The sequence below is a fragment of the Sinocyclocheilus rhinocerous genome, unplaced genomic scaffold (genome assembly GCF_001515625.1).
Source record: "Sinocyclocheilus rhinocerous isolate Xijiao unplaced genomic scaffold, SAMN03320098_v1.1 scaffold140, whole genome shotgun sequence".
NCBI lineage: Eukaryota > Metazoa > Chordata > Actinopteri > Cypriniformes > Cyprinidae > Sinocyclocheilus > Sinocyclocheilus rhinocerous.
The window spans coordinates 3,934,018-3,952,745 of record NW_015642053.1 but is presented as its reverse complement, the minus strand read 5'-3'; the positions used below and the strand labels follow the sequence as shown (position 1 = coordinate 3,952,745).

General features: G+C 35.9%; 1 protein-coding gene across 19 annotated transcripts in view; it reads left to right on the top strand.

Annotated features, from left to right (window-relative positions):
- Positions 1–18,728, top strand: part of ablim1b (actin binding LIM protein 1b) — an 82,476-nt gene that overhangs the window by 47,241 nt on the left and 16,507 nt on the right. For 15 of the 19 annotated variants that reach the window (XM_016572408.1, XM_016572397.1, XM_016572395.1 and 12 more), the window contains exons 4-12: positions 1,936–2,045; positions 5,615–5,741; positions 5,934–6,027; positions 12,654–12,741; positions 13,280–13,338; positions 13,659–13,781; positions 14,184–14,228; positions 15,548–15,625; positions 16,111–16,269. In XM_016572408.1, the coding sequence (XP_016427894.1) occupies positions 1,936–2,045; positions 5,615–5,741; positions 5,934–6,027; positions 12,654–12,741; positions 13,280–13,338; positions 13,659–13,781; positions 14,184–14,228; positions 15,548–15,625; positions 16,111–16,269 (883 nt within the window). The remainder of the gene's footprint in view (positions 1–1,935; positions 2,046–5,614; positions 5,742–5,933; positions 6,028–12,653; positions 12,742–13,279; positions 13,339–13,658; positions 13,782–14,183; positions 14,229–15,547; positions 15,626–16,110; positions 16,270–18,728) is intronic. The other 4 variants (XM_016572414.1, XM_016572412.1, XM_016572401.1 and 1 more) reach the window with 2 other exon arrangements.

Sequence of the window (18,728 nt, the reverse complement as noted above, 5' to 3'; positions counted from 1 at the left end):
GCCATGGCTTCCTAGTCTGCCTGCTCCGCCATGGCCCCCTGAACTGCCTGCTCCGCCATGGCTTCCTAGTCTGCCTGCTCCGCCATGGCTCCTCGGACTGCCTGATTCGCCCTGGAGGCCTTCCCTGTGCCCCTGTCTTGCACCAGCCTCCAGGGCGCCCACCCCAGTAATGGGCGCCAGTAATGTCACGTGTATGTTCCTGTTTGTCTTTATTTGGTTTGTTTCCTGTTCCCATTGTTAGTAGTCACCTGTTCCTTGTTATTAGTTATCCTCCTCACCTGTATGTTTGAATTGGACTCTGCGTCTCCTCGTTTCTCGCTCCGTGCTCCTCACAGTAGCATCCCGTGACAGTTAGCTATTGCTACAAATATACCCGTGCGACTTAAGACTGGTTTTGTGGTCCAGGGTCACATTTATATTTGTATGTTTTGGACATTTTTTGCCTTGAACTTGCTAACACAACAAAATATTGTATTTTTTAGAAAGATATTTTTTCTTTAAAAAGATCCTACAGGATAGAAAAGTTCTCGTAAATGAATATTCATCCAGATATTCAGACTAAGTTTGACAACTTTTTTTTTGGAAATAACAACACAAATGTTTGGTAATAGAATGTTATACACTATTTTGGATTAATATATATGTGCGGTGGTGTTTTAAAATGAGGAGGCAGTTATATATATAGGCCTAAATATATGTCCCTGTTACACTTAATGTTGTCACATTTTCCTGGTTAAATATTACATAAAAAAGAGAACAAATATAATTCTTTTTTGTATTTTATTAATATTATTTTTATTTTATTTCATATTTTTAATACTAATTATAAATTTCATAGTGTTTTTATGCATTTTTATATTTATTCCAAAATAATAACTAAAGGCAGTAACAATTTGAACAATATTTTGCAAACAATTACAATAATGTTTCATTAGTTAACATTAGTTAACTACTTTAGTTAACATGAACTAAGAATAAACAATAGCCTACTTCTACAGCATTTATTAATCTTAGTTAATATTAATTTGACTTATTTCGGGTCATTGTCATAAAAGCTCTGTAAAGACTGCCACAGACACGAAGATATATCTTTTCATTTCATCACGCTGAACGCTCACTAAAAACTGACACAGTCATCACGTTTTCAGACCATTTCAAGTTTTATTTTGACGTTAACTTTACCTGCGGGTGTCGCTGTTGGACAGTGTTACTTTATAAAAACGAGTGACGTTTGTACTTTTAATGCCATATTTAATAATATTTGTGATTTATACTTGTAATATCAATTATTTTTTGAGGAGACACTGCCTCCCTTGCCTCCTCGGAGGGAACGTCCCTGATATATACACGTTTAATATATATATACAGGTGCATCTCAAAGAACCAAAGACTTAAACTACTTCAGTCTGTGTGCATTGAATTTATTTAATACACGAGTTTCACAATTTGAGTTGAATTACTGAAATAAATGAACTTTTCCACGACATTCTAATTTATTGAGATGCACCTGTATTACAATTAAAAATTTTCTATTTTAATATATTTTAAAATGTAATTTATTCATGTGATGACAAAGCTGAGTTTTCAGCAAATTTATTCCAGTCTTTAGTGTCGCATGCTCCTTCAGAAATAATTCTAAAAGGCTGATTTGATGCTCAAGAAACATTTTTTTATTATCATCGTCGAAAACAGTTATGCTGCTTAATATGCTTTTTTCAGGATTCTTTGATGAATAGAAAGTTCAAAAGAACATTTATCTAAAATAGATTTTTTTTGTAGTCTATACTGTCACTTTTCATCGATTTAATGCATCCTAAATATGAATAAAAGTATTCATTATTATTATTATTTTTTTTTTTTTACTTTTACTGACCCCAGGCTTTTAAATGGTAGTGTAAATGCCTAAATGTCTTTGCATCCTTCTTCTGTTGCCAGACGGCCATTTCCCGCTGGTGATCGAGTCACGTTTAACGGAAAAGACTGTCTCTGCCAGCTTTGCGTCCAGCCAACTTCCCCGACTCCCAAAGACATCAGCGCCTCTAGTAGTGAGTCCACACTCTCACACACGTGTGTTTGAGCTTATTGGTTATGTTTTAGTGTCCTACTCAGATTTCAGCTTGCCACAATCATCCCCCTTTTATAGATGTGTTAGATTGTGTAGTTTATGCGTGTGTTGCCAGGTCTTATACTGCTCAGGACTCAAGGTCATTGCTGCGAGTTTGAAGCTCCGTGTCTCTTCATCTGTTTTGTGTGTCTTCTGTCAAAAAGGCACATGAGGTAGTTGTGTTCTGAACAACTTAAATCCTCATTAATTTAGTGTATGATGCCCAGTTCTTCCTGTTACCATTTACAATTGTAATTACATTTACATTACATTGCCATTATATTTACAGTTGGCAATTGTATGAAGCCTAGTGTTCTAAAATCAGAACATTTTTAAAAGCGCACTCCAGCCTTTATTAGCAATGTTCTAAAAGCCATTCAAAATACATTTGAAACCCCCAACAACTGCCACAAACACCTTAGGCAAGTATGAAGCATTGTGCTTATACCAGTCAGAATACATGTGCTGTACATTATCAACCACATAGGAATGCCTTGGCACCCATCCACAGCACCCAAAAACCATGATGGCTTTTACACAGGCAAGTATTTATTCTGAAATATCATTGTAATAAAGATCCCCGCTTCATTTCAGAGTCCTCTAGGGTTACTTGAGTTGACAGGATGCTTAGACCAATTCCTGTGCTGTCAACCAGGGAAAAGCTGATCTCCTTATAAATGTTTCTCTCTTTGATTTCTCTAACTCTTTTCTCTCACTTTGAGGAAGTTCTCCATCCTCCTCCGGTAGATTAGGGGTTCTCTTGGTGTAATTTAAGCTGCGGGGCCCCAGGAGTCAAGCAGACAGGCACAGAGAATGAGAGAGGCTCAGGGCTGATGAAAAGCTCAGAGCACTCCTGTGCCTGCTGGTTGTCCCATTCTCTCTTACTCGCTTTCTCTGACCTTCCGCTCTCTGATACATTCTGGACTGATGGATGCTGACAGGTCAGGACTCCGCATGTGTAAAATGTGCCGATTTCCTGAGGTTTGGGACTTCCTTATTATAGTAAATGGCTCTAGTAATTAAACTCAAATTGTCATAATGCAGGGAATCATTGTTACATAACAACATCAGGTGATGGACAATTACAGGAGCAATTTAGCAATGAATAGCTGCTGTGTTGCAGAGGAGAGAATTAATGTAATTCTAAGCATTGCATCATGGGATTGGGTTGATTGAGAAAACATTGTGTAGACCATGTATCAGTGGAGCTTGACTGTTTTTGCTTGGGTGGGAAAAAGGTGCGGGACACACACACATTACTGCTCAAAAATAAGATTTAATACTTTTATTCAAGAACATATATAAAAAGCAACAGTCACAAATTATTTCAGGTAAATGCTGTTTTTTTAACTCTCTATTCATTAAAAATATTAAGCAGAACAACTGTTTTCAGCATTGATAATAATAAGTTACTTGAGCACCAAATCATAATATTAGAATGATTTTTGGAGGATCATGTGACAGAAGACTAGAGTAATTAAGATTAGCATAAAATAAAGTCAATTTCAAAATGAATTTGAATTAAAATAAATTAACTAAATTGAAATAATATTTCATAATATTGCTGTTTTTACTATAATTTTGTATCTAATAAATGCAGCTTAGGTGAACAGCAGAGACTTCTTTTAGAAACATTTAAAAATCAACAAAATATAATAAAATAAATAAAGTATAATTAGCATGCTACAAGTGTTTCTAGACATCACAGCATTGTAATGTACAGTATGAAAAATGTATATTAATTTTGAGATATGCTAAATATTACATTTGTACCATGTTAACTTTAAATGAGCGTTACATAACAACAAAGATAATCCTAATGTAAAAAAGGGGAAATGAGCATGCACAATTAAATATTTGCCGATGTGGTATCACTATTTTAGTTATAATCATGAATTTTATTTTAATCTGCCTATGTGTCCGTCTCGCTTTCCTGCAGGTTCTTCTTTCCCTCTTTCTCAGTTAACTTTCTCCTCTTCTCCTATATGTGCAAGCATCCATACTTACACACACAGACAGGAACTTAAAGAGCCCTCCTTAATATCTCTTTGTGTCATGCTTGGCTGAATATTTGTCATTCACGAGCCCCAGGAAATTATTTGAGGCTGATGAAAATCTTTAAAGTGCTTTGTTTTTTGGAAGGTGCTAATTGTTTCGAGCCATGATAATGCTGCTTTGGCAAACCCCACAAAGCTTTTACGGCATGACACTTCTAAAAACCTGCACTGAGTCTGATACTTTAGATAAACCTTATGACAGGTGGATTGAACGCAGGTCTCTTTGAAACACACATACACACACACACAGTGCAGGCAGAGGTTGAGAAGGCTTAAATGATGCATTAGAGTGCTAGATTCAGAGCGGTGCATTAAATACTCTCCTCACTGTCAGTGGTTACCATTGTGCCTCAAGCAACATCAGCAGCGTCTGGGACCTCCCCACCCCTCCGCATCCATCCCTGCTTTTTAAAAAAGCTTTTGGGATTTCAGCCAAGGAACATAAATAGAAGATGACAACCATGAGCTATTTTTATCCCTCAGCCTTTTACACAGGTTACACATGTATTAACTAAATTCCCTCGCATTCCTCCAGGAAGAAGCTCCATCTTGTGGAGGGAGGATGCTCTGCTTTTAGAAATGGTACTGTAGGCCCTTCAATTAGTCATGCAATATAATAATGATTCACTATTGATCGCTGCAGTAATTTTATGGTTACAATATGCTTTGCTTGAAATTACTTCTGAGAGCCTGAATAGTCAGTGCTGTGTGTTGTAGATCAACAGGCCTTTCAAAAACGAAAGGAGTTTTTTTTAGTTGACACTGACATCTAGTGGAGAGAATTGTTTGTGCACAAGTGACCCCAAAAACTTTAAAAATATGCAATTGCATGTATCTGAATATGCCTGCCCTACTGTGTATCATCGATATTGCTAACTAAAACTATTTAAAACAGTTGTCGGTAATTGAAATAAAGCTGCCATAAAATATGAATTTTACATGAGAAACTTATCCTTAAAAAACAGAACAAAAATGAGACTGAAAAGTACTGAAATTAGCTAAACTAAAACTGAAATAAAAATAACTGAAAGCTACATAGCTTTAATAATTATTTTAAAATGATTTGAAAATAATATTTAAAAATGATAAAAATGACAAGCATATAACGTATTTACAAAATGTATATGAAATTTGAAAATATTAAAATAAAATCTAGTTCAAAATATCAATAAATTCTATAATAGTATGTAAATAACACTGAAATCACACTGCTATGTATTATAGGAAAAGCGCTAAATTAAATATCGCAATTATATTGCAAATCTTATCATGGCTAATGGCTGATAAACTAAATATTTTTGGCTTATAAAAAAGCTCTTTAATATGTGTTATCCAACTTCCTGTTTCTCATTAACATGTCAAAATATCATGTAGTCTGTAAATGTCATTTTCAGGCCGCTATTAGTATTCACTATGTGTGTGATGGTCTGCATCTGTGTGTGTTTTCTTGCAGACTGTGCAGGATGTGGCAGGGATATAAAGAATGGTCAGGCTCTTCTGGCCTTGGACAGCCAGTGGCACCTCGGCTGTTTCAAGTGTAAGGCCTGTGGGAAAGTGCTGAGCGGGGAGTACATCAGCAAGTGAGCTATGCCTTAATTATTTTTTATCTCTTGCCATCTCGTGCCTCCCGCTTTCTCTCTACAATTCCCCATCTCTTATCTGTCCTCTTTTCTTATAGCATTCAATTTTTGCTCTTATCCTGGTTTCATTGAGGTGAAATAGAATACAGTAAAAACATAAATCTCTCTTCCTGTCCTGCTCTCTTTTTTAAGGGATGGTTCTCCATACTGTGAGAAAGACTACCAGATCCATTTTGGCGTGCAGTGTGAGGCCTGTCATCAGTTTATCACAGGGAAAGTTTTGGAGGTGAGTAACTATATATATGTGTATATAGACTATAGACTCTTGGCTCTTTCTAATACTATTGAGCTGCCTGCATACAGTAGGCAGCTCATTAAGGTATCATAGCTACGCTCCAGATGTGAAGGGGGTTGCAGCATTATTATATTGCCTTCTTAAATATATAAGGTAGAATGAACAATCTAATCCCTTAATAATGCACTGAGGATAAAGCAAGAGAAATGTTTGTTAATCTATTTAGAATTTATTTATTATTAATATTTGTTTGAGTAATAATATTAAAATATTGTAATATTATAAAATGCAATGCAATAAAATTAATTTATGCTATATACACTGCCATTAAGACATTTGGGGTCAGTAAACTTTTCAAAAAGTCTTTTTTTTTTTTTTGTAAAAAAAAACAAAAAACGTTTTTTTTTTAAATAAATACGTTTACTTAGCAAGAACACATTCAATTGATCAAAAGTGAAATAATGATGTTTATAATGTTACAAAAGATTTCTGTTTCAAATAAATGCTGTTTTTTTTAACTTTCATTTCATCAAAGAATCCTGACAACAATATTAAGCAGCATCTGTGATCAACATTGATAATAAGAAATGTTTCCTGAGCACCAAATCAGCGTATTAAAATCATTTCTGAAGGATCATGTGACACTGAAGACTTGAGTAATGGCTGCTGAAAATTTTGCTTTGCCATCACAGGAATAAATAAAATTTTGAAATATACTGAAGTAAAAAACTGTACTAAAATTGTAAAATAAAATATTTGACAATATTACTGTTTTTACCAACCCCAAACTTTTTAAAGGTAGTGTACTTTTTTCAATGTAGGTAAAGTTTCATTTTGCATTTATGATGTATTTACTTAACAGTTAAATTAACAGTTCATTAAGAGAAATAAAAATTACACAAATTGTTGTAAAAATACAATCATTCATCAACACATGCCATCAAATTAATATTGGTAGTAATTTGAGTTCAGATTGAAATCACTGACTTTTGTTAGCAACAAAATAACTTATCCTGACAAATTTGAGCCCAGTTTGAAACATTGTTGAGTTTTCTTCTGATGAATCAGAATCAGAAAAATCTGAGATGCAGGAGACCTACAGTAATTTGCTCTCAATTTAGTCCCATTGCTTTCTAGAAGACACATTTGAGATATCCCTGAGATCTCTATTGTGAGTTTTCCTGCTTACGGATATTAAAAATGGTCTCTTGTGGATTTTCAGTGTTTTATAGTCATGTCAGTATGTGTCAGCGTTCCAGATTCTTACACTTCCGCTCCCACTAAACATCTGGATCCCCTAAGAGTGGAGTCATTAGTCTGACCCATGTCCACACACACATCTCTACATCCAACAACATGGCTGAACTTACATCATTGCTCCATTCATCAAACATTTTAGAACTGACACCGGCCCAATGGGAATAGAGCAAAACAGCGGCGTTGGGTGGATTTCAAGGTCCCGCCTAGCTATTGTACACGGGACGGCCCCTTTGGGGCCGGGCCCCTCTGATAGGGTGGGAGAGCGGTGAGATAGAGAGGGGGGAATTTAGGAAAATTCTCAAGAAAAGTCAAAGGGAAAACGTGCGGGACTGAAGGGGAATATAGGAGTTCTCTCGAACAAGAGAGTGCAAGTGACAAAAGTGATTTAACTGCAAAGTCGCAGGGCTGGGGTGCCACACGAGCAGCCTGCCAGAGGTAATGTTTCTAATAGTTTCAATAGAGGTGGTTTCTCATTTTTTATTTTAAAGCACTTGACAAACATGTTTGCAGTTATGTCAGAGTGTAAATACTTTAGAGCTTTTTCTTTGCTGTTTTGGTGATCATGGTCAAGCTTTGTCATCCTGATTATGCTGACCTGTCAACAGTCTATTAGTTACCGGTTCTCATCAGTGCTTTCTCATACACAGTCTGTTTGCACTTATACACTCAAGTAGACTAGTTGTGTTTATGGGGATCTGTGCAGCCACAGATGGTGGAAAGGAAGTGCGCTGGAATCTTATGCATGTGTGAGCACAGAAGATCAAAACCAGCTCTCTGTCTATATAAATCCAAGCAGATATGTGTAGAATCTCAATGTAATGTTGAGAGCAACCGATGCCGCCAGTCTGCAGATGGCATTGCGCCCATGCCAAGGAGGCCATTCAGATTTGATGAGGGATGAATAGTGCTTATAAACATTGCTGTGGAACTCTTATTTTAGGTTTGGTTAGGCCTACAATTAAGACTTTGCAGTTAGCAGTTTGTTTTCTGTGTGCTATTAAACATTTATGTTGCGTACAGATGCTCACACATGCTATTTTGTTCTGAGTAAGCTTGATTACTCTGGGCTGTCAGCTTCTATATGTCAACCGTGGATAAGTTATTTAACTGCAATGAAGTTTCACTCTCATTAAACCTCTCCAATGAGTGTCTAATGAGGCTATCCAGAAATGACAAGTCTGCCGCACCAGCTGGCCCTGCATTATCTCACCCACACACACATGCATATCCAGAATATACCAGACACCCGGAGAGAAATTGCTCAAAGGTTGTTCTTTTGAAGGTCACAGAACCTACTGGAGTTGCATTTAATATCAGTAACTTTATCTTACATATTCCCCTCTAAAAAAATTTATTGAAGAATGCAAATGAGAAAATAGCTGACAGAGTAAGACTACAGAGCTATAAAATTAATATGGATGGCATAGCTCACATAATTTGGCCTCAGAAGAATTTTATGACTTTTTGAGTGCAGACTTACAAGCATTCAAAAGTTTGGAGTCAGTAAAAAAATGTTTGGTAACACTTTAGTTTAGGGACCAATTCTCACTATTAACTAGTTTCCTATTAGCATGCCTATTATTAACACAATGGTTGTTTATTAGTGCTTATAAAGCATTTATTCTACATGACCATATTCTACATCCCTAAAACCTAAATTGAGCAACTGCCTTACTAACTATTATGAGCAAATTATGAGTTTATTGAGGCAAAAGTAATTTAATGGTTTGTTAATAGCGGGAATTGATCCTTAAATTGTGACCAATTGTTTCAGCAAAGATGCATTAAATTCATCAAAAGTGACAGTAAAGACATATCTATTTCAAATAAATGATGTTCTTTTAAACTTTCTACTCAACAAATAATCTTGAAATAAATGTAGTACATTTTCTACAAAAATATTAAGCAGCAGAACTGTTTTCAACATAGTTGATAATAAAAATGTTAATTGAGCACCAAATCAGCATATTAAAATAATTTCTGAAGAATCATGTTATACTGAAGTCTGGAGTAATGGCTGCTGAAAATTCAGCTTTGTTCTTACAGGAGTAATTCATATAATAAAATAGAACATTTAAAATTGTAATTATATTTTGTAATATTACTGTTTATACTATACTTTTGAAATGCAGCCTTGGTGAGCATAAAATAATTATTTTAAGTATCTTACCAAACCAAAACAAGCTTTTACAGGGGCATGAGATTACAACTGTATTGGGAATTATCAATCTCCCAAGATTATCAATACTGAACAGTAATTATTACATTAAAGAAAACTTTTTTGTGTGTTTATTATAATTTTTTTGGATGTATTCTTTATTTTAACACTTTGTGACTGTTGGGTTTTGTTCACATGGTTAGTTTTTTTCTGTTTGCTGTAATACTGTATTGTCCACTGTCTCAGCAAACAGCACCTTGTCAGATTCACTTGTCTGGCTCTTTCCTCAGTGGGCAGGTTTGTGGAGTGGAGTGTTTAAGTTCAGATAGGAGAGGAGATATACACAACAATGCATACTGTGAGTCAGGCAATACAAAGCGGGGTTATGTTACTGACTACAGATGAAAATGACTCCTACTGGCATTCATACACACACTACAATTGTTAGCACCCTTACTCAAAAGGCCAGTAAAAATGTCCATTCTGGACCATGCAGTGACCAACCTGGCCAACTCAAATTTTGCCCATGTTGAGCTAGGAGAGCAGCTACTGTAGCTAAACCAGCTGAACACCATTTTGGGAGATAAACCATCTGAACACGATTTTAGCCAGGTTTGGAAACTAGCTAAGAACAGCAAAAGCTGTTTTTCAGTATAGTGCTTTTAGTTCAATAAAGTTTTGCTGGTTAATGATGAATAAACAACTTAGTAGGGTTAGTTAGCTGCACATTAATATCATGTGCATGGGACCAGCAGCATCCAAAATAATAGTCATCTATCCAAGTACTTTCAGTTTTTTCTCTCTCTTACATTTTTTGTTTCCCAGTCGTCATTCCCGCTTGCTGTTTTCTCTTCATCCCGGTCTCCCTCCCTCTCTCTGGCTCTGTCTTCTGTCCACACCCCTCCATCTGGACTGAAGCAGAGGCGTGGACTGTTCTTGGCCCCTTTATTCAGAGTTCACTGCTCTATGTTTTCTGTGTTGGCTTCTTGTGATGCAATAGGAAATGATTGCTAGCCATCAGTCTCAGACAGAGCGCTACACAGAGGTAGAACATGTTGTCACTCTGGTTTGTTTACTGGAAAACGGTTACATGGCCTTGTTGCCATGGCAACGAGGCCCGGGAGCCAAGGGGACACATCTGTGTGAAATCATGCGTTTCAGCTGCATTGCCTCATAGTTAAAGACAGCAGAGGACCATGGGATGTTTCCCCTGCAGAGGAGCCAAATGGGCAACTCCTTCCTCAACACTCGGAGCTCCAGCTGATAGAGGAACAACAAAACAATTGAATTGTGTGCCAGTATGAGAAACAAGAGAAATAAACAAAGCTTTAGGTTTTCTGGTGCAGTATAGCTCCTGTAAATGTATGATATGAATTTCAAAGAGAAAAAGAGCAAATCTTTTTTTTTTTTTTAAACAATTTAATCATTCCAAACCTTTCTGAATAAAATGTAAAAATAAAATAGTTAAAAAAATAGTAGTTATTGTTAGATTTATATTTCCCATGAATATAAAAAAAAATTCTTACCATAACTTTGGTAACATGGATGAAATTCAAACTTTTTGAGTTGTTTTATTATCTGTTTTTCCATAGTTTGGTACGTCTAAATATAGCTGATTTCCATTAAACACAGAAGGGGATATTTTAAAGAATATTCTGGCTACTTTTTGTTGAGCTCCAAAATGCACTATACAAATATTATAAAAGTAGTGCTATATTCCAATTTTTCTGCAGCCAATTAATAACTTTGCATGATGAAAAGTCAAAAAGACAACGTTTTAATTTGTTATTTATTTAAAATACCGAGTCAGGTGTCAAAAGAGTCTGTATGACTTTTGTAGTTCATTTCAGATCTTGTGCAGAAGGAAAATTATCAATGAGTGACAAAGTTCAGTCTGTTTTTCATGCAAAACTATCATATTGTCAAAGTTTTATGATACTGTTTTTTGTCATTTTAGCAGCTCCAGCCCCATTTAATTAAATTTAAAAGAAATACATTTTAGAATATTCTAAAAAATATATATATATTTGTTTTGTGTTCCAAAGAAGAAAGTCATACAGGTTTGGAATAGTACGAGGTTCAGTACAGTAAACAGTGACATAATTATTTTTTTTGGGGGTGAACTATGCTTTTAAGAAGTAACAAAAACAATACAGGAGAGAAAAATGAACAGATAAAGGGTACAACTCAAAAAGAAGAAAAAGGGAAGTAAGACAAAGTGTTGCTTCAAGAAAAAGAGTTTTAAAGAGGTTTTAAAGGAGAGAGAGAGCTGTCAGAACTGCAGGGCTCATCAGTATTCCCAGAGCTAACTGAAAGCAGCAGAATGATGAAACAGTACTGCAGATGACTTACAGCTGTGGGCTACACGACCTAGAGTGATGATACATACATACACAACCATATGAATATTATGTGGAATGTACTGCACCTAAAAGTATTAATTTCTTTAAAAAAAAAATCTTGACCATCACATTTTTAACAGTAGTGTATATATCTGCAACTGAAACCCCAATATCTTTGCCTGATCATGCCCTGTGATAAACTTTAGATTTTTCTGCTTGTGGTTGAGAATGACCTCCACAAGCCTCATGAAGCTTAAAAAGACTGACAAACTGCAGTGTTTCTCAAATATCAGCATTCCAGCCCATAGCTGTAGCTGGCGGACCGTGTTGCGGTGGTTAGCACACGCATCTGACATGTTGAGCTGGGTGATGCAGGTTCACATCCAGTTTGCAATATTATATAGGTGCCTAAAACCATTAAACAAGATCTGTATGTTGATGTGAAGTGTGTATATGTGCATGCCTTTGTTCCCCTGATCTGGAAGCATCCGGAGGTCAGGAGGGTATTTTAGTGTGGTGGGGTAAGGTAATACGGGATAGTGTGCTGTGCAAACAGTGACTCTGCTGATCTTAACAGAGGTTCATTCATGATTATGGAGTGATGAGAGCAAAATACAAAGAATGAAGGAAAGAGGAGAGAAAGAGCCTTTTTTTAGAAGAAGTGAAGTGCAATGAAGTGACAGCACACCTGCTCTGTCCCCCACAGACTTTTACGCTTTGTCACAGATGTTAAGGAATTTCAGTATGTTTTGTCCAGTCTCGTTATATTATTTTGTCCAGTGTCTCCCTGGAATGTTTTTTCTTGTGTTTCTTATGAATCATGTTGACCTCTGAATGTTGACCTTTGCCCCTGACAGGCAGGAGATAAGCACTACCATCCAAGCTGTGCACGATGCAGCCGATGCAATCAAATGTTCACGGAGGGAGAAGAGATGTACTTACAGGGTGAGCACAACATTTTAATGATACCTTTAATACCTTTAAAGGATTGAAGCATTGCTCTTACTTTCCACAAGGCTGAAACTAATGAAACTAACTAGTTGACATGTCTAAATATAGATGATTTTCTAATTTTAGAAATCAGATGAAATAATAAATAAATAAAATATAATAAAATTGAACAATAGTTATTGATAAATTTATACTTCCCATAAATTAAAATATTTGTTTGGTCATTTTTCCTATGATAACTTTGGTAACAGGGTTGAAGTTCAAATTACATGTTATTTAAGCTGTTAACACGGTTGAAATGTTTTATTTTCTGTGTGTTGTTCATGGATATTGCAATTTTTGTAACCATGTTACTATAGTTTGGGACATGTCTAAATACAGGTGGTTTCATTGTTTTAGCTAAATAATAAAATAAAATAAAATAAAAAGTATTAGTTATTGAACAAAATGTTGTAAAAGACCATGTGGTAAAAGAATTTGATATACCCACCCATATTTTATCTTAATTTCTCTCTCTCTTTCTTTCTCTCAGGTTCTACAGTATGGCATCCAGACTGTAAGAACAACAGTAGAGTGGAAGAGAAGTACAGAGTGAGTACCTATCTATCTAAACACTTATCTATCTATCTAAACACTTACTGTCAGCCAGTAAGTCAAGTTAATCAGCCCTGTCTCTCTGTCTAAAAGAGAAAACTTTACTAAGCTCCTCCCTCGTAGTATTCCCAGAAACAACAGTCTACAAAACCTTGGGAGATGTTTAAAATGCTCACATTCTTCAAAGCGCTTTTTAAAACCTCCCTCAGTGGCTCCAAAGTTAAAATGAGGTCTCAGGTGCTCTAGCTGAAAAGAGAATGTATGTGTGTGTTTGTCAGTGAGTATTTTGTCCATTCTGTTGTGATTCTCCTCCTTAGGCAGCTTGGCAACATCCTAAAGGAAAACCCAGTCCGTTTGATATCTTTTACCCCCAGTCTCAGATTCAGAGCCGGGGCCCAGGTGGCTCTTGGCTGGGCCGGCGTCCCCTGGGCAGTCGTGAGGTTTGCAGTCTTCTGCTCTGCACTCCCTCCAAACTGCAATGCTTCCGGCTAACTCAACTTTCTCAGAGTCCTGCTTTACTTCGAAGCAAGACTGAACTGCTGTGTGTTGTTTTTAGCTTCATATTAGTTAACTTACATCCCCCACAGCAAGACTGAATATGCTTGCTCTCTCCTCCTACAAGTTAGGTCATAATCCCCATAGAAATGTTTCTAAATTCACAAAAAAAATAACCTTTTATCCCACAAAATCAGGATCTGCCTGCATGCATAAGATAGCAAGCAAGGCTGCGAGTAGGTGACTATGGATGTAGTGCTTGAGTTAGATGACCGCTGGCTAAGGTGGTTGATTCGAGTGTTTTGTTGAGTGTGATGTCATATCCTGTGATGCCTTTTCCTTCACAGCCCCTTCCACCCTCAGTAACATCTCTGCACCAATCAGAAAGGCAGGTACTGTATTCTGCTTCTGGCAGCAGATTGAGGAACCCAGAGTGTGTTTTGCGGCTCTTACCTTTGCAGTCACCCACCAGCAGAGGGCTTTCCCCCCTCGCCAAGTTAAGCCAACTTCCCCATAACAGCCTGTGTGTGAACCATTACGCTTTTCACCACTGCAGGCATGTGGCTCAAGCCCTTCCAGCGCTCCATTCACCATTACAGGAATGACGGCTCTTTGACTCTTCATGCAGAACCATCTCTAACAGAATATTCCTCTTAAAGTCGTGCAATTTGGGTGTTTTTGGTGACGTTTGACCAAGAGTCATATCTGAGGGATTGGCTGGACTGGCTGCATATTGTAGGATATGATATGAAAGAGAATGCATCTTGGGAAGGCTTGCATTGGAGTATGAGGCAATAGGAGCTGGAAATCCTGTGGCTTTCTAATTTGTGCTGAATGAAAGCCTAAGAATAATTTTGTCATCATTTACTCTCGTCATTCATCCTCATGTCTTTAAAACCTGTATGACTTCCCTTATGAAAAAGTGTGTTTAGTTAGACTGAGCATGCATGTGTAGTGTACTTCACAAATCCTAAAGTTTTACTTTAAAGTACATTTTTAAATCATTAAGTTTTAATAATATTTTTTCTAGCTTTAAAAAGTACACTTAATATTACATTTAAAGTTAATATATTTTAAATGTACTAAATTGCAAATTCGTCATTACAAATTTGCAATAACTAATATATATAAATATGTGACGTAATGATATGAGTTTAGCAATAATGTGTGTCAGTAAATTCAGAAGTATTTTTTAAATATGCAAGAAACTATGCAAGAAATTAGAAGTAATTCTGAAATTACATATAAAGATATATTTGATATTTAAAAGTACATTTAAACTATAATTGCAGTTATCATGCAATTAAGCATCCAAAAACATTCAAATAACAGCTAAAATTTCAGTATGTTCCATAAAAAAAAAAAAAATTATTGTATGGTTTTGGAAGACTTGAATGTAGTGCATGATTTACTTTATGATGCATTTATTGTCCTCTTTTGTAGCTTGAAAGGCCCAGTTTCCATTCACTTGCATTTTATGAAAAAGAGCAGCGTGAACATTCTTTAAACCTTCTCCTTTTCTATTCCTTTGGAAAACGAAAGTCATATAGATTTGGAATGACATGAGAATAAGTAACTGTTGACAAAACGTTCATTTTTAGCTCAGCTACCCCCTTAAGCTTCCCCCTGGCATCTATGAGTGTGTTTAGGAATATGTGTGTGCATTATTTTCAGCTTATTGCTGCTAACACAACATCTCGTTCTCCCGCAGCCCACGAGGTCATCGTCTGAGAGTATCTGTTCGAGACCTGGCTCGAGCATCCCTGGATCTCCAGGTCATACCATCTATGTGAGTCCCACTCATCGGCACCCCCAATCGTTTCCCGAGTCTGTCAGATCTTACCACTCAGTCCACAACGGATTCTGATGCTGGTACACTCCAGGGTCAATGTAAAAAAACTTGCAGGAAAAGCACAGGAGTTTGCTTCAACTCCTCTCCACTCTTTGCCTTCGACTTGTATTTGATATCTGTAGCATCATTTCAGCATGTAACCGAATTTAGAGAATCATTTACAATAACACTGTTAAGCAAATGTTAAGCCAGGTAGCTTTTCTCATAAGCATGCCTCCAAAACCAATCGTTCATCTTTCCAAATAAGTGTACGTTCACCCTGTGTGATGAGCTTTGTGACAGCTGTAGCTTTGGTCGGATGTGATGTGGATGACCTTTGACCTGTGACCTGACCTCTTCCTCATCAACACCTTTTCTCCCTGTGTTTCTCCACTTATGTGTCCCATCCCTCCCCTGTGTCCCTCATCCTCTCCTTCCTCCAGGCAAAAGTAGACAATGAGATTATTGATTACAAGGACCTAGCAGCCATCCCCAGAGTCAAGGCCATTTATGATATAGAGCGTCCAGACATGATATCCTATGAGTCTCTCCATTCCACCTCCTCCACCCTGGAAAGACAAGGAAGGCACAGCCCTGGAGAGGTAACCCGAATTGTAAACTTTTAGTTTCTTTCTAATAAACAAACAAACAATGTGCTATTATGACCTAATATGATATATATAGCCACTGTATGGCTGCGTAGGCATTATGATGTCGCAGATTTATGCTTATATATTTATTTATTCTCATTTTTTTTGGATAGGTGTGGCTTTCATAAAAAGCTAATTTTAGCTCTTTTACCTCAAATCAGACAGTGCACCTGCCTACAATTATGTGAACAGCCATACTCTATACGTTTAACATCCTTGTATGTCAATTTGGAGATCTGGAGTCTAGTCTAGCGGTTCTCAACCGTTTTAACTCTAGGGCTTCCACCGCCCAACACAATATTCGAAGGCCCACATATACACTAAGCCATCTTTAGTATTTCAACAGTAATTATGACAGAGCTGCTGATTTTTAAACTTTTTTATTGATATATTGAATTAATTCACATGGTTAATTAAATAAATGAACTAACATTCAGAATTAATCAGAATCAGAATTAATGCTCTGTATTGCAGAACGGCGTGTTGTTTAATAAAAATAATATTTATAGATGGAAAATAAATATAAAGATGTGAAATTTCAGTAATTTTGTAATTATTATATTAAAATTCATTTTGTGATTCCATAAGTTGTTCTATATTTCAGAACTGTATATTCTTCAATAAAAACAATAGTAATTTCACAATTATGAAAAACTGATTAAATTATTAAATGAATGTTTTAAATAAATACATCAGATTAATTAACCATAATTCATTTTGTGATTCCAGAAATGATGTTCTTAAATAACAAGTTATTGTTATAAACAATAAACAATAGTTATTGAGTGAAAATAGATTTACAATTTCAGTATACATCTTGATGTTTATTTTTAGAATTATACATTTGAATTAGATTTTTTGTTTTTAAAAAATATTAAGAGTAATTTATTAATTTACATACATTAAAGACTTCCTGCGGCCCCCTTGGAAGTTTGCTGAGGCCGGGCCCCGGCTCCCTGGTTAAGAACCACTGGTCTAGTCTCCATTACCAAACCAGCACATGGGTTTTGGCCACTTTGGCCACCTAGTAGCTACCAGACTATCCCTATATAACAGACCCAACCCTGCCAATGCTCCATCTTTGTGATAATACCATCCTATCCCCAGGTCCGTACTCTGTCACAGTAACCCTAATAGCTCTCTAACCCCTATGATCCCATTAGTGTTCCAAAAAACACTATTGGTTGAGGCTCTCAGGCCACAGACAAAGCAGATGTGAGCAAGCGCGAGTATTTGCTCATTTCTCTGTATGTGATCATGTACATTGCATATATTCCTGTCAACATATGTTAGCTGTATGTCTATGCATGAGAGATGTGTTTTTTATTCTCTGTGACTGCTCTTTGGTTCCCTTTGTCTATTAAACATTGTTCTGCTGTACCTGAAAATGCCTGTGCGCCTTCTCTGTGTAGAGACAGCAGTGTCACAGCGCCACCTGGTGACCATAATCAAAATCTCAGACAATCTGCGGTGATGGAGATGCTGTTAAAGGGATATTCCCGGGTTGTTTCATCTGCATCTGTTGTAATAATTTAGACTTGTCCTTGACTGTGTTAAAACAGACAGAAAATGTATTTACAATTACAATACACACTTACAATTGAAGCCTATCAAGCGGGGATGCGGGGGGATATAAGTTGAAATGTGAAGCTCACATTTTTGTTTGCACTTATTTTGTTTGATTATTGAGTAGAAATGTGTTTTGTTGTTGTTGTTGTTGTGTTTTTTGTTTGTTTGTTTTTTTGTGCTATAGATGTCTAAATCGTCAGGAGGGACTACTTTTTAGGTGTAGGAAATTTTGGTTATGCATTACCAACATATTGAAATAAAATAAAAATTACAGCAATTACATTATTCCATATATTATACCATTTCCTTAGTAATGTTCCTGAAAGAATTTCATTTTTAATGTTCTTCAAAGACATTTCTCACAAGGGCTACAATGATTTGATCATAAAATCATTAAAAGTAAAATCAATATTGTGAAATATTATAGCATTTAACTGTTTTCTGTTATAATATATTAATATATTGTTATAATATATTTTAAAATAATGCATTTAAAATTTTCAGCAGCCATTACTCCAGAAGAAATAAATTTCTTGTTATTATCAATAAGGAAACAGTTGTGCTTCTTAATATTTTTGTGGCAACTGTGATACATTTTTTAAAGATTCTTTAATGAAATAAAAAATTTACAATGAAAAATAACAGCATTTATTTGAAATCTGATTTTTTTTGCAATAAAGTAAATACTGGCACATTTGATTAATAGAATGCATCCCTGCTGAACAATAGTATGAATTTCTTTCTTTTTTTAAATACAAAAATAAATATTTACCCCAAATTTTATTTGAATGATGTATTATAGATATTTCAATTGGAAAACAAGACCAAAATACTGATTAAGC